The sequence below is a fragment of the Pongo pygmaeus genome, chromosome 17, assembly GCF_028885625.2.
Source record: "Pongo pygmaeus isolate AG05252 chromosome 17, NHGRI_mPonPyg2-v2.0_pri, whole genome shotgun sequence".
Lineage (NCBI taxonomy): Eukaryota > Metazoa > Chordata > Mammalia > Primates > Hominidae > Pongo > Pongo pygmaeus.
In genome coordinates this window covers 24578514-24595556 of record NC_072390.2, presented here as the reverse complement: position 1 = coordinate 24595556, position 17043 = coordinate 24578514, and the positions used below count along the sequence as shown (strand labels likewise).

At 42.1% G+C, this 17043-nt stretch overlaps 1 protein-coding gene and 1 long non-coding RNA gene across 2 annotated transcripts; both read right to left on the bottom strand.

The window, feature by feature from the left end:
* Positions 1–4346: 4346 nt before the first annotated feature.
* On the bottom strand, positions 4347–8113 carry LOC129018681 (uncharacterized). Its single transcript, XR_008495411.2, has 4 exons — positions 7952–8113; positions 5603–5719; positions 5295–5452; positions 4347–4485 (listed from the first exon to the last, which is right to left on the bottom strand). It is a non-coding gene; the product is annotated as an uncharacterized LOC129018681 (long non-coding RNA).
* Positions 8114–9178: 1065 nt separating this feature from the next.
* LOC129018679 (protein MIX23-like) lies at positions 9179–12996 on the bottom strand. The gene has a single exon (XM_054460373.2). It carries the CDS (start codon positions 11706–11708, stop codon positions 11178–11180), a length of 531 nt encoding a protein of 176 aa, XP_054316348.1. The 5' UTR covers positions 11709–12996; the 3' UTR covers positions 9179–11177.
* Positions 12997–17043: the final 4047 nt, after the last annotated feature.

Sequence of the window (17043 nt, the reverse complement as noted above, 5' to 3'; positions counted from 1 at the left end):
TCTTTCTCTCCCTTTCTTTACTCCACCTCCACCTCCCCCGCCCCACACACACCCCTAATAATATTATTGGCTAAATAACAAAATTACAATGGAGTTGGCATTCAAATCTGATTGAAATATTTCCATGAAATTGATGAAAGGGGCTACTTACAATTAATTTGATGAAAACACTGTAATTTTAATACCAAACCAAAAAATTAAGTATAAAAAGAAAAACTGTGCACCAATCTTATTCAGGAGCACCGATATCAACTCTCCAAAGGAGTAGGAGGCAATGACCATGCCTCAAATGTGAAGAATCAATACAAACAATACAGTTAGTGTACAGCTCAAAACAGCATATCCTGAAACGCTCAACCTTATACCTAATATTTAAAAATATTTGGAACACTCAGAGCCATGGGAGTGGCTTTTGGAGAAATGTTCATGAAGAAAGATTACAGCTAAGTTTAAAAATACTGTTACAGTTTTGTTTGTTTGCTTGTTTTGTCTTGAAGAGGAGGTAAAAGTTGGAGTAAAAACAGGGAGTTTGGGCCGGGCGCGGTGGCTCACGCCTGTAATCCCAGCACTTTGGGAGGCCGAGGTGGGCGGATCATGAGGTCAGGAGATTGAGACCATCCTGGCCAAGGTGGTGAAACCCCGTCTCTACTAAAAATACAAAACAAAATTAGCTGGGCGTGGTGGCGGGCACCTGTAGTCCTAGCTACTCGGGAGGCTGAGGCAGGAGAATGGCGTGAACCCGGGAGGTGGAGCTTGCAGTGAGTCGAGATCGCACCACTGCACTCCAGACGGGGCGACAGAGCGAGACTCCGTCTCAACAACAATAACAACAACAACAAAACAAAAAACGGAATTTGGTGTAAAGTGGGAAAAGCAAAGAAACCTGCATGGATGGGCTGAAGGGTGTGCTGGGAGAAGAGTGAGAAATACGTCTGGGGAAGAAATTGGAGATGGAGGTTTAATCCCAAGTGATCCAAAGGGATGTACTGAAGAATTAATGTGTGACTAGGAACAGGGAGGTTATGCAACTGATTGTCAACCCAACAGTGGGCACTCAGTTCCACTAATGAATGAGGACTGTGAGGACAGACAGACTGAGGGGCAGGCAGATGAAGGCGTGGGTTGTACACAAAACAGGTCCACTCGATTGCTGACAAGAAACTGTTTTCAAGTTCCGTTTTGCCATGCATTGAATAGCTTTTCATTAGCTGAATTTAGTGGCATATAAAATCATTAAACTAAGGCAGACACCCAGAGTTCGTTCCCACATGAAAACCAAATGTAAACCGGCTGTGACCCACTTCAACACCATCATTGGAAATCAGAAGCTGAGCCCTTTTCTGATGTTTAAAACCTGCATAATATTCAGTGTATTATTATTTGTGTATCTATTTCCTTTGTGATGGAAATTTGGTTTGTCCCAATTTTCTATTTTATTAAAACACTGCTACATACAAAGTCCCCTTGCATATATTTCTCCTAATGGTAGAAATATTTTACATAAAAGACTCTAGAAATGGGATGAGATCCATGGGTTAGGAGAATTTTAAAACAGATAGGTCCTCTCAAATTGCCCTTTTACAAATCATACAAATTCATATGCTTCTAGCAGTTACAGAGAGTGGGTGTTACCTCCCATCCTCACCAACACTGAATGTTACACATGAGAGCTGAGTATCCCTTATCTGAAATGATTGGGACCAGAAGTGATTCCGATTTGGGTTTTTGCAGATTTCAGAATACTTGCATTATATATACTTACTGATTGAGAATTCGAAATCCAAAAATTTGAAATCTGAAATGCTCCAGCAAGCACTTCCTTTGGGCATCATTTAGAAGCTGAAAATGTTTTGGGTTTTGGAGCATTTTAGATTTCAGATTTTTGGATTTGGGACGCTAACCTGTATTAAACATCTGTGACAACCTGAAAGACAAAAGCACACCTCAGTGTTTTTATTTTGCTTCTTTCTGCTCACAGTTTCCATGAACTTTTTTTTTCTCTGTGCTGGTGCATGCTGCGTGTGAAATGCTACTCACCCACAAACAGGTCCAGCCCAGACAACAGCTCCGCTGTGAAGTCTTTCCCATTCTCATGGGGAACACTATTTACTTCCTGATATCCAAAAAGAACGGTATAAATATTCCTCTCAATTTCATTGTGAGGTTTTCCTTTTAAAAAATTTTATGTGGAGCCCATTTTCTAATCCTTTATTCCTTATTTCACTGGATCCTTGCACAGATTAGGTGCAAATATTATTTGATTGGATGACTGAATGATACCACAAGTTCCTTCTAGCTCTGGGAATCTGTGTTGCCATGATTCCACTGGCCCGGGACCTGTACACGAGTAGCAGTTTTAAAAAGCAAAGCTCCTATCTTTAAATAAAACCATAAATTCCTTACTCATTACTCACACCTGTATCAGGAACAGGTTTGGATACAGGGGAAATTCCAAGGATGACGGGTATGGATCCGAAAAGACAGTGATGTCCAAGTACAGGCGGTGCACTCCACGGTCATCTTGGACAGTCACTGGAAGCCAGGCAAAGTCTGTGGTCTCATGGCCACAAACCCAATGATTTGACCTCAGAGGGTATCCTGCATTAGAAGCAAGAACGAATCAGAGATTTGAGGAAATAGGAGAGGTCATAATTGTCACCATGCCTGCTTTCTCAACCTAAGGACTGACAAGCATCTAGCCTTGAGCCAAAAAGGCTGCAAATACATGTATGTTTAGTAGTGGGCTGTTGCACTCCAGAGCTGGAACACGGCTTTGTACTTTGATTCTCCAGCCTCCAGGAGACTCATAAATCCTGCACTCCATGATCCAAAATGGTGAGTTTCCTTGAAAAATGTAATTAATATAATTAATTATACATAGATTTAAAAATACTCACTTCGTAAAATAAACAGAACTGACTTATGTTAGACAATTTAGAAAGTTGATATTAGGTGGTTTTGACAGTTCCATTAAAATTTTTGATAATTAAGAGCTTTTATTTACTTTCAAAATTTGGTGGTAATCCCCAGTCTTCCTGTGCAAGGAATTACATTTAAGAAAAACAGTATTGCATAAAGGCAAGCAGATGATTTTGAGAGATGAAGATAAAGACAAAGAGATATTAATGTCTCTGAATCTGACCAACACCTGAAAATAATAATAATGATGATAAGAGTACATCTAGTGCTCCAGGGCTTCATTAAAAAAAACCTTAATCGTCTCAGGAACCTCAAAAATAAGGTACAATTATAATACTTTCACATAGATTCAAGGGATTTGCTCAAGATCACAATTCTATTCAGTATCAGAGTAAGGACTGGATCCAAGCATCCTGACTCCCACATCTGTGCTGCTGAGCACTGTGCTCTGTATAAATGTCACAGATCATAAGGAATAGAAATACCTGACTACAGGAACGCCCTTTGTATTTACACACTTTGGTGAGCATTAGGAAATGGGGCTACTGCAATGAAATTGAGATGAGCTTGGAAGGTCAAAAGGAAGTCTGCTATTCCAGTGAAATGAACATTGTGGTTTGCTCATTCTAACATGGAAAAAAATTTCTAATGTATCTACCCTTTAATTAACTCTTCCAAAAGAAGAAGCTGGAAGAGAGATGCAATTAAAGGCTCAAATGGAATTATTTCTACCTAATGGAAGAGTGGCCCATTTTGTGAAACTGTGCTAGAAGGACCCAAACAATGCTGATGACAATTATTAGGATGATAAGTAACCTGGAAAGACAACGGAGTGATGTGAATCATAGACAAGTCATGATAGGCGCCTCCATCGTGCTTCAGTGCTTGCATTCATTCTTGTGCTATTTTATTATTTTTACCAAATAAAACATAGCTCCTTGACATCACATGAACCTATGCCTAATGAGAATCAGTTAGTAAAATGCCCGTGACTAGTAATCTTCACCTATGCAATTAAACATTCATTCATAAAATAGTTCAAATGTAAGCGATGAATGTGTTGAATGAAAAGTACATTAATACCTTAATTAGAAAAAACATTCTATTAAAAGGACATTATTTGTATGATAAAAGAGATCACCATTTTTGTACTTTTTCACAAACTTACAGAAAACTAGGTCAGCTTACATAGGTGAATCTTAAAAACCTCTAACCCAGAATGTAAAGTACATTGGCCAAAAATGCTAACCTAACGCATTTCAATACTACAGGATTCATGTAGGTAGAACTAACCGAATAAAATACTGGTAGTCAGTATAATCCTATCTGTGGTTACTGAGGTCCAGGGAGAATGAGTTTGTCGCCTTCCCACCTCACATTAGCCAGTGTTTTTTCCGTGAATAATAAAAACAGCAGGATTTACTTGCCTGTCCAGAAAAGGTCATCACTTCTGTGTGCTCTCCTGAAACAGGCGGTGGCTGGGTGAAAAGGCGGACAGCATTAGGGCTGGAGATGGGGGCTCCAGCATCTTGGGTGAGCTTCTGAAACCTCTGCAACTTCCAGCCACTAAATGGAATGAGCCATGGAAAGCTTTAGCCCAATGCCCAGAACAAGGTCAGGGTTTTAGTGCATGGCACTGCTCTCCTTGTAGTTCTGTCATCAGCCACCACACGTCCAACAGTAACACACATCCTGAGTTATTCTATTTATAATAAGCACAAACTAAAAGAGAGCAAACTCTAGCACACAAAGTTGTAGTGGCTAGCTTTGGAAAGGAGGAGATACAAGGACAGTTTTGGGGTGCAGGTAACTTCTAGTTTTTGACCTGACTTGTAGTTACATGGGTGCTCATTTTGTGATAAATTACAGAGCTGTATATTTAGGTTTCATGTGTTTTCGGTATGTCCTGTGCCTCCCACCCACGGGGCTCTACTGTTCCCATGGCGTGTGGAGCAGCCCCCAGAGGCTGGCCTCCAGCTGCCCTCGTGACTTGGCTTCCTCTCACTCTGCCACGGGCTCCTCACCAACCAGCCACGCTCCTGGGTGTCCTCAGACACACCATGTACTCAACTGTAGAAGGCATGCAGCCTCACTGCTCCTTCCCCAGGGTGCCACGGGGCTCACCGCCTCCAAAGGACCCCCATACACCTGGAGGAAGGGCCCTCCCTGCCCTCACCCTCCTCTATATTTTCGTAGTACCTTTCCTTCTGCTCAGTGCAGCATATGCTGATGAATCATACATCTTCCCCACAAAGACAGGAATAAGAGCAGCAGAGAGTAGATACTCCATGATAGAAAAAATAGTCATTGGTTTATCATTTAAATTTATCAAATTTATCAACAATGAAAGAAAATGTATGCCGAAGGTCACATACCTCCTATGAGACCACTGCATCTTTGGCCTCCTGAATTTCAGTCCAGCATCTTCCACAGCAGCACGTCATCCTTCTTAGCACCATCCCTCTCTTATTGCCTTTGTGCAGAGCCAGGACCAGGGCCAGGTGAGGCCTTGGGACTGTCCCTCCCCAATTACCTGTGAAACAATCACATCACCAACAAAGCACAGCCTTACCAATCGGTGGTCAGTCCCTCCCAACACCTCTGTCCCTGTAAAGGGGGCAGTGCCCCTCCAAGGTTGGTCTTCCCAGGCACTGCACCTCTAGGTGATGGAGCGTGTCCTTACCTTGAGGCCTGGGTGCCCACTGTGTCCCCTCCAATGAGCGAGCTGTGGATAGGGGGGGACTCCAGGTTAAGGGGAGACTAGTGGGGCTCTCACTTCCATCCTGCCCCGTTGGGAAGGCTGTTAAAGAAACAGCAAGTGTGAAGCTGGGATGATAGAACATGTTTTCATTGTTTAAACCAATATACTCCACAGATTGGAACAAAAAAAAGAAAAAATGGTACATCCGAACCATATCATTTTTATCACACTTAGCTAAAATGCCACTTTATCAATATGACCATTTTTAAAAGAGCCAAAATCCAATTGTTTTTCTGTTAGAATATTTTCCAACATCCCTTTCCACCCAATTTATTCAATCTTTAAAGAACTCAGAGTAAAAGATATATACTCTCCTATCAATATATATGACAGCAATGCATGTCCATGTGCACCAGGTAAATAGAGATGCTCAAGCCAAATGCCCATCAACAGCAGAGTGGATAAACCTAACACAGGATGACAGTGGAATGCTGTGTAGCAAGACAATGAATGAGCTACAGCTACACACAGCCACAGGGCTGAATGTTTCAAACTTATTATGAGCAAAAGCCTCTGGAAATCAAGGAACACATATCCTGAGTTATTCTATTTATAATAAGCGCAAACTAAAAGAGAGCAAACTCTAGCACACAAAGTTGTAGTGGCTAGCTTTGGAAAGGAGGAGATACGAGGGCAGTTTTGGGGTGCAGGTAACTTCTAACTCTAGCACACAAGGTCGTAGTGGCTAGCTTTGGAAAGGAGGAGATACAAGGACAGTTTTGGGGTGCAGGTAACTTCTAGTTTTTGACCTGACTTGTAGTTACATGGGTGCTCATTTTGTGATAAATTACAGAGCTGTATATTTAGGTTTCATGTGTTTTCTGTATGTATGTTGTACTTTAGATTTTTAAATGTTTCACAAAATACTATGACAGTATATGCTCTATTGAAAATGTGGAAGGAGAAAAAGAAGACTCTGTGGTCCATTCTGTCACTTGCCAGCCCCTGGCTTCAGGCCCAGATGGCTCTAGGTGTCCTGGGTTGACTGAACTCTTGCAGCAGCCTCTTGGAATGAGCACCTTCCCCCACTCTGTCCCTTGGTAACATGGGCCCATCCTTAACAGCTGCATTTGATAAACTCATCTGTGTTAGTGTGTGGATGACTCATCTGTTACCTCCTTCATGTGATGTATATAGGGACATCTGGATGGTGCATTCACCTGTCAGAGCAGGTGAGAATTGCATCCCTCATGAAAAACATGAATAAAGTTTTGTGAATATGTGGTTGAACGTCGGGAGTGTCAGCAAAAGTCAGGTACAATTAGAGACACTTAAAAGGAAGAAGAACAATTTCATTTAAAAATAGGGCCTTAGTTTTTGCATGTGGAAAGAGATAAAATTAACCTAAATGTCTTCTGTCTGTAGCACTCTAGCACTCTGTGATTAGTTTCACTGGAACCAACCACTGGAGCCTCTAATCCGCTTCTCTATCCGCACTTCTCCAAGAGCATTCTAGGCAGAGCCCAGGGGGCCCTCGGCAACCCACTGTGAGGAGGAGCTCGGTCTCTCTCTCTCTCTCTGACACCTGCTTCTGGACCTTGGTGTGGAAGTCCATGGAGAAGGGGTGCTGCCACTACTGAGGCTGCAGGTCAGAGGCTCATCAGAGAGGCTACCCTGACCTCCTAGTTCTGGGGCCAGCAGAGGGTGCAAGCGCTGGCTAGTGGCTGGGTGCTATGACCCATGAGGCATACATAGAAACCAAGTCAGCATTTTGTTGATCTCCCAAGAAAGCTTCAATTTTCTTCACTATTCATAATAATGGCAGAAAGTTCATTTTAGGAATATTTTCAATAATTATTGTCACCTGACGAGTAAATTAAACTACTACAAACTATCTGATTACAGAGCAGTGAAAGTCAATTCAGTTCTCCAGCTGTCTCAGGGGGACCAAGAAGTGGCAGTGCATATTCGAATACCTACTCAGGCAGAAATGTCACCAAATGCAGCCAGTGCATCTTATCCAATTCCCATTTACCTCATTCTACCTCAGCCTCCAGTACCCTCTTCCGTACTCTATGGACTTCCTCCAGTCCAAGCCACTCACCAAAATGGGACACCCAGACCCAAATGACTCCAAAAATCTAGCAGGGAGGTTGAAGAGTGAGGTGAGCAGAGCAGCAAACACACCAAATATCCCTGCCTCTGACTGCTGCACAAGCTGAATGTCCTGTGTACATGTCCCTCTGGTCTTCTGTTTTTACCTCCAGACATAATGGATTTCTAGTTTTTCATGTTTCTCTACACCTTAGAAACATTCCTCAGAATTCATACCCTGAAAGGGAAGTCCTCAGTTCACGGCTTGCCTGTGTACAGAATGGGGCTGATCTTCCCTGGCCTCCCTGTGAGAAACATGGGCAGCAGCTTCAGGAACTCCCCCAGGATGCAGGCGGCCTTCATGTGAGACTCCTCTATGCCTCATAGGCAGTGCTGTACAATACCCTGCCAGGAACACACAACATACTCATGAAACCACCAACCACAGGAGATTTTAAAGGTGAGTGTCTCTACCAAGTGTTTACCAGTACAGTAAGAAATGATGTCATGGCTGCTGGAAAACAATGGGCTTTGGCATAAAACATGGACTTAACTCCCTGGTCCTCTTAGGTGAGTGTTTCACCTCCAGAGTGTCAGATTTCTCATCTCTAAAGCAGGGTTGTCTCTTGCAATCCTAGAGGACAACCAGAGGCTAATCTTCCTCAGGAGCACAGATGCAATAAACAGAGTAGAAAGTACTGATCCTTAAGTCAATTTGAAGAACAAAAACCAAACCAAAGAAAACAAGGCAATCAGTGTATTGTGCAAGGTGACATGGCATATTGTGAAAACTTTTCAGTGGTTTTAAAATATTAGGGGAAAAACAAGCTCTGGGAGTGGCTACTGGAGAAATTTTCATGAAAGATGTCATGCTAAAACAAAATATTAAAGAATAGACAACTTTTTTTCCCTCTTGTACAGGTGGTGGAAATATTCTAGTAAGCTTGTTATGAAGTGCAGGAGCCTGCCTGCCTGATTGAGCTGGAGGGGGTGTTGGGGGATAGCAATCCACAGTGTTGGATAAAGTGGGCTTGATGCTTATCACAATCAAGGTCAACTTATGAACACTTTAATATGTGACTAGAAAGAACAGGAGAGTCTGTAATGCATTATCACCTCAGGAGTTGGCACTGAGTTCCATGGTTGGATGATGGGTAGATGGACAGACAGATGGACAGGTGGATAAACAGGTAGACTTGACATGAGTCAAGTGTTCTTGGCTTCTGGGAAGAAAATTTTTTAAAGTTTCCATTTTCTACAAACTTAAACAGCTTCCTCTGAAGCTGAATTTAGTATCATTTAAAAATCATTAAACCAAGACAGAGTTCCTACATATAAACCAAATGCAGGCCAGATATTACCTATATTGCACTACAGCAGAAGCAGGATTGGACCCTGGCCATCTGACACAAACACCTGTGTTCTTCTGCACTGTGCCATGGGAGACAAAAACATTTCATAAGAAATATAGACTAGAATATGTATGTGCTACATATTTACACACATTGATGACAATCAGGAATTAAGGCTAACCACAACTGGGCTTTGAGTCATATAAATACGTTGGGAAAGATGCATTTTACTACCCTATTGAAAGAAACCATTTATTTCTCACTCCAGCAGGGAAAATGTTTTTCAGTATTCACTTATCTGCTCATTGGCTCTTTTACTATAGACCAGGAGACGGATAGCAGGAAAATAGCCCCAGTTGGAGGCCCAAGGTAATGAGCAATTGACTCAATGTAATGGAAGAGTGGAGCATTCGGAGATACCTGTACTAATGGGACCCACATGATGTGGGTGAGAAATATTAGGATGAGAAATAACCTGGGAATGCAATTAAATATTTAAATATTAAACAGAACACAATTGAAATCTCCATTGCGCTTTAGTTTTTGAAGTGATTCTTGCAGTCATCATTGCCTTTCCCAAACAAAGCAAGCTACTTGATATCACATGAACCTGTGCCATAAGGAACGATGAGCAGTTTGTAAAATGCCAAAAAAGCAATTGTTTGCCTATATTAGTCACAATATTTTATCTATGTATTTCAATTTTTATCTAGGTATTTCAATTCAACATGTGTAAATACAGTTCAAATGTCAGAAATTATTACCTAGTACATATTTGTAATATATCAATGAGCAATAACCACCACACTACTTCTCTTAATAATTATTTGATGAAAAAAGCAGACTCCCATTCTTGAATTTTTCTCAGTTTGCACACATTACTTACTATGGCAGCCCCATGTCCACCAGACATGTGCCCAGGAAAAGAAAAGGAACTGTAAGCTTTTCTTATTAACTTAGATTTCTAAATGCATTACATATTTATGTTTAGAAATTATTCTAAATATCTGAAAGGGTTTGAAAGGAAGTTTCCCTTCTACTCTGAACTCCCAAACACCAAGTCAGCATTTTTGTTTGCATATCATCCCTGCACTGTATCTGCAAATACAAACAAGCACCAGGAACACATGCTTCTGCATGATTATATTTATACAAAGTCTTCTGTAGCTCTGCATATATCACCGGTCAATGCACCTTAGCTACCATTCTGCATTTCAAATGTAAATCCACTTCATTATTTAAGAGCTATAAAGTAATCTTGCTATTGAAACCATGCTGCAGTGAACAGCTTTTTCTGCATCGCTCCTGGCACTCAGGCATGATTGTATCTGAAGCATTCCTGGAAGTAGGATGGCTAGAAAGTTACACTGTCTTTCACCTTGGCAGAACCAAACTGCCTCCTGAAGAGGTCATGTGAGTCAACAACCCCCTGGCCATAATTTTGGCTTTGTGTTTCACTCTGAGTTTAATCCATGTGACATGAGTCCTAAAGGCACTGATAAATGAGTATTGCAGGATAAGGGGCACAGCTGAAATCATAATTTTACTACTTCACAAAATTTCAATAGTTTAGTTTCCTCTGTTTGTAAATGTTAAAAGGAAGCATTACAGAAAGATTACAATTCAAAATGATTTATATATTAATTTTTTTTAAAGAGACAGAATCTTGCTCTGTCACCCAGACTGGAGTGCAGTGGCATGATCTCGGCTCACTGCAACCTCCGCTTCCTGGGTTCAAGAATTCTCATGCCTCAGCCCCCTGGTAGCTGGAACCACAGGCATGTGCCCCCACATCCAGCAAATTTTTATATTTTTCTTTTTTTTTTTCAGAAAATTATTTTAATACTTACAAAACTTTTTTTTTTTTTACAGAATCAGTATAAAATAGTTGATTTCTCCATAATTATCAGAATTTATACTTGAGGTCTTGGCTAAGTGGGGCTGAAATCAACAAAAGGTCTTGGACTGTTGGCTGAGAAATCATCCTAGAAAGCCCGCCCTGTTGATATCTGTCATGCTTAGCTCTTACGAGATGACCCAGTCCTTAAAAAAAAAAAAAAAAAAAAAAAAAGAATCTTTCTTTATTCATTCTTTGGAGGCTTGAAGTGAATTCAGCAGCGTTCATTAAACACCCTCCAGCTCCTGTCATTTACCACTTCTTCAACGTTCAGTTCTGACTGCATCCATTTCAACTTTGTCTGCTCTTTTCTAAGTTGCTTTAATAACGTTAAATCATCCAAATTCTTTTCTCTCTCTTCTCGGAGGTTTTTTACTACTGCCGAAGTCTGGGCTATACAATTTTTTTTGACTCTGTCTCTACTGGCATGAGCTCCCATCAAAGACTCATAAAGTTGTTTACAGGTTTGGCTGGCATCAATTTTCCCTGCAAAGGAAGCTGCTGGAACTGTAGTGTTTAATTCATGTACTATTCTGTCATCGATAGGCCTCATCACCTTGAGTAATTCCTGGAAGTGTGCGAACTCCTTACAGTTCACACTGCCACTGGGTGCCGCCATATTGGACCTAATTTTTATATTTTTCATACAGATGGGGTTTTGCCATGTTGACCAGGCTGGTCTCAAACTCCTGGCCTCAAGTGATCTGCCTGCATCAGCCTCCCAAAGTGCTGGGATTACAGGCATCAGCCACTGTGCCCGGTCATATTAATGTTTGTAAATGGAAAATGTGTGCATTGCTCAGGAAAAAATAAGCTACCACCATTTATCTGTTCAAGATAGCCTGATGGTGTGCTTAACATAATTAGAATAAGATGAAGTTTCTTTTGTTACATTTTAAAAATAAAAGGCTATTCAAATGAAAGACTAACCAGAGTAATTCAACTCTTAATGAGAGATAAAACTAAAACTTGACAAGGATTTGGAGAAACGGCTACTTTCGTAGGCTGTTAAAGGAGCATAATTTAATGTAACCATTTAGGAAAAAGTTTGGCGTTATTAATGAAAATAAAAGACATGCACCCTTCTCACAATCTTCTCAACAGAAATGGGTGCCTGCATTATTTAAAAACACTGAAAAAATGCTCAAAGCAGCATTATTTGTGATAGCCAAAATTATTAAAAAATTCTCATGTCCATCAATAGTAATGGATAAATTACAACATGTGACCGCAGTGGAATACTATACTGTGAGGAAACGAAAAGGGCTATGGTTATGCTTAACTACATGACTGAATCTCTAAAACAACGTGAGCAAAGAAGCCAGACACCAAGCAATACATACTGACTTCTTCTATGCATAATTATCCAAACCTGGAGAAGTCTAAACAGGGCATTAGAAGTCACAGCAGTCACCTTCAGAAGGGACCCAAAGGTGGCTAGTGGGTCTGGAATACTGACCTGACTAGGGATGCATGGGTGCTCATTTTGTGAGGAATCACTGAGCTGTACATTCGTGTTTTCCCTGCTTTCTATACGTGTGTTAAAATTTAATTTTCAGATGTTTTACAAATTCCTGTGACAACATAGGTCTATTTGAAAATTGTGAACGGAAAATGAGAAAATGTCAAACATCATTTTGGCTGCTGCCTTTCACCCCACTGCCCTCAGGGACCCTTGGCCTGACCTGACAAAGTACCCTCTTGAAATAAGTCCCTTATGAGTCTGTCCTTGTCCATCATGTCCAAACTCTTACTGAATGCCATTGGTAAACACTGTAGTAATGTGTTAATGGTTGGTTATTGCTTTCATAGAATATGCATGAACTGTGTAGAAGCAACGCATTAACCCACAGAGAAGGTGCAAATTCCATTCTCTATGAAGACACTGATGGATGGTCCTGAGGACCCCATTTAAGGCAGAGAGCATAAGGACAGGAAGAAATAAGAGACAGTAAGGGGCCGGGTGCAGTGGCTCACACCTGTAATCCCAGCACTTTGGGTGGCTGAGGTGGGTGGATCTCGAGGTCAGGAGATCAACACCATCCTGGCCAACATGTTGAAACCCCATCTCTACTAAAATATAAAAAATTAGCCGGGCACGGTGGTATGTGCCTGTAGTCCCAGCTACTTGGGAGGCTGAGGCAGGGAAATCGCTTGAACCTGGGAGGTGGAGGTTGCAGTGAGCCGAGACGAGATCACACCACTGCACTCCAGCCTGGGTGACAGAGCGAGACTCCGTCAAAAACAAAAAACAAAAAACAAAAAAACAGGGACATTTGTAATGATGAAGAAACTACTATTTTTTAATTGGGGTTAAAGGTATAACCCCAGCTTTTGTATCTGGGAAGAGAAAAGGTTGAATTAAATGTTCTCTGCTATCCTTCCCCACTCTAAAACTCTGTGGATAATTCCAATGGAACCCCATTGAGGGGTTCCAATTCACTTTTGTCTGCACTTTTTGCAGAGAAATCGCAGGGAGAAAGCAGGGCTGTCTTACCCTCCACCTCTAAGGAGCTCTCTTCTGCTCTTTTACTCCAGTGTTGGCTCCAGGACCTTGGGTAGAGGGTGCTGGTGATATGAGGTGGTCCAGGAGCTCATGAGGAAAAGCAAATGATAAGCAGCATCAGAACTCAGAGTTCTGGGTCCAGTGGAGCCCTCGGGCTGCCTCAAGGGAGGCCACTTAGTTTTCTATTTCCCTATGTAAAATAAGACTCCTCCAAAAATAAAACTGTCACCTGTAGCACTAAGTTACGTGCTATCACACACGAGATCACGTGGAACTTCCTGCTTATTTCTTGGTGATACCAGAAGTCTAGATTTTAAGTTCTAAATTCAACTTAGAGGACAACTACTGAAGCCGAATTTTGGAGGGGAGGAAAGAGTGCAGGGCCATCTTTCTTTAGGGAGAAACTCTGGGCTTCCTGAGAAGTTAGAGAACTGGGGAAAATGAAACCACAGCCCAGAGCCTGCAATAGGGGTGGGGAGTGGAGGCTGGAGCTGTGCTCAAGGTCAGGCTTCTCCTCTCCCCTCCCAGGGCACTGGAGCTCCAGCAGTGAGCCCAGAGTGAATATTCCCTCTGTCATCCACCCTGGGAGATCCCTTTAAACCAGGAGTCAACAGCAAGGACAGAAACATGAACGTGCTTTTAAAAGTCCTAAAAGTTCGGAGGATGATCATCAAGGTTTCCTACAGCCCTGGGCAAACCCTAGGAGTACTTTGTCTCCAGGGTCAAATATGTGCCTGTGAGAGGCTGTGGCCCTCACATTCCCTCCACCACAGGTTGAGGGAACCCTAAACCTCTTTTGCACAATATCAAGGAGTGCTGACTAATCCAACGCAGAGGCTGTGATGTTTGGCAGATGCAGAGGCAGAAAAGGTGTTTTGGGAAAGATCATCTTTAAATAACACAGCACCCTCACAGCCCATAGAGACAGTTCTCACCACTATGCCAATAAACTTGGAAAAGACCAAACCAAACTTTACACGTATTTCCTTTTTCTTTTTGATTCTATGCCCCCTCCCTCAGCCTCCCAAGCAGCAGGAATACCCTGAAGGCCCCTGGGAACCCTCGCCCACTGAGTCCCACCTGGAAAGCAGTTCCCTACCTGGAGAGTCCTCCTCATCAGTTATGCTCTCCAGCGCCCACACTGGAGAAACACAAACATCAGGAGAAGTTATTTGAGACAGGCTACCCACTCCTACTCCCGCTGAAGCCCCACTGCCTCACACAGGATTCCCTGGTCTTTTCTCTGGGTTCACAGATATTCCTGCAGCCTCTCTGGCCATAGCTTTCTACTTGAAAGTCATTTGCTCTCACCAGGCCCATAATGCTCCTTCCCAAAGGAACCCAGAATCAGGTTTCTGTACACTAGATCCAGCAAGTTTGTTCCTCAGGAAGTGAGCTATTTCAAGGTAAATACTCCCCTCTGAGGTTGACGGCATCTGCAATTATAGAACACATTAGGAGGATTAGATGATGTCACGCATGTCACCATATCTGTTATTCTCTTGGCAACTTTAGAAAATTGGAAGTCTAGTGGTAGAGTCAAAGGTCAAAGTCCCCCAAAACTACACCTATAGAAAAGACACCTATAGAAAAGACAAGAACTTTTCCAACAGAATTTACCTTTAAGGTTTATTTAGACGGGCAGTTTCACAACTCTTTTTTTCTTCTTTTTTATTTTTAGATGGAGTCTCGCTGTCCAGGCTGGAGTGCAGTGGCTTGATCTCAGCTCACTGAAACCTCCACCTCCCGGGTTCAAGCGATTCTCCTTCTTCAGCCTCCCAAGTATCTGGATTACAGGCGCATGCCACCAAGCCCAGCTAACTTTTGTATTTTTAGTAGAGACGGGGTTTCATCATGTTTGCCAGACTAGTTTTGAACTCCTGACCTCAGGTGATCCGCCTGTCTTGGCCTCCCAAAGTGCTGGGAATACAGGTGTGAGCCACCGGACCCAGCCAGTTTCATAACTCTTAATCCATGGGGAAAACTGCTGCTGAGGGAAAGGCCTCTGCATTGCAGTGGATAGGGAATGCTGCCATTTACAAGGCCCCAGTATGCCAGGTGTGGGTTGGTGAGAGGCTGCCAACCAGTACCACCCAGCAAGGGAACTGTGGACATCATAGATAATGCACACTGTCAGATTCCCATGTGTATATCTGACTGGAAAGGAAAGCAGCCAGGAAAGCAACATTTCTGTTTAAGACCAAGAAAAGTGTCTTACACTGCCAGCATCTTCTTTTTTGCAGATGTCTCCTACAGCACCCTCAGGAGGAGCTAGGAGAATATAGAGTAAATGTCAGTGCCCTGGTGGTGGCAACTGTGTCACCCAGAGAGCTTTGCTTGGTGTGGTGCATGGAGGTGGCTGATCACAGCATGTGCCAACCTGATGCTGGGCCATGCTCCAGGCGGAAGGAGGAGGGCAAAAGAGAGCAGGAGGGAACTGAGACAAGAAGGCCTAGGCCTTGTCCTTGTCCTAAGGCATCATGAAGCAGCACAAAGGAGTAAACCCAAAATGGACCTAAAATGCACACCAAGGTTCAAAAGAAGGGTCCCTTCATCACTCACATGATTTGAAACTCTTCTACACAAACAACACTTTCTTAACATATTCAAGATTATCTCAGTGTACTAGAATCAAATTATGTTGGTACTGCATCTATTATCTATTTTACAGGATTTATCACTTGATTAAAAGCCAATTTTATTGGTGAAATAGATTCAATTTTAGGCAAATTATTCTATTTATCGCAAATTATTTTTCATACAGATAACTGAAACATTAAAAATACTGAAATACTATGGATTAGAAATAGTCATACTTTCCCCTTTTTAAGTCTTCTTCTTGAGCCATGGTGCACGCACAGCACTCTTGGGCTGCTGTGATCAGGAGATCCAGGATCCTTTGTGCCACCCTCCCTGGAGACATTACCTAGAGGTCTCGCTTCAGGCAAAGAGGCCAAGCTCAGAGCCTGCTGGACCTGCTCTGGTGAAGCTAAGGGACATGACTCAGAACACGCTCTACAGTGGGAAGCGGTTTCCAGGTTCAGATATGCATCATCTACTGAAATGAGGAAGTAGAAAAAATAGAAATTGACAAGTTCATGAGAAACTGCCCATGAGTGCAGGTGTAATTATTTTTGTTAACTACCTTACATTCAGTATGTATTCAGACATATAAAAGGTATTTTTATAAAAGTTGCAATTTTTAATTTTTGTCAGTTATGTTAAATCTAACTTATCAGCTGTCAATATAAAGACTCTACCTCATTTTCTTTGTGGTTTCCAGAAAATCTAGCACATGGTAAGTAGAACACCAAAATATTTATTAAATGAAAACACAGAGCAGGTGTTGGGGACAGGCAGGCACGCAGGCAGGCAGAGTTATATTTGATTACCTGGATGATAGTAAACTACACAAAACCTTAGTTAGATTAATACTAAAATTGCCTTCTGCTTGGGCTGTTTGCCCTTTTGGAAGAAGGACAACAATGAAGATGAACAGGAAAGAAATGAGAAATAGAGACCTTTGCTTACTAGCTAAAGGCTACCTACTGTAACACAAAATTGTCTACAAATG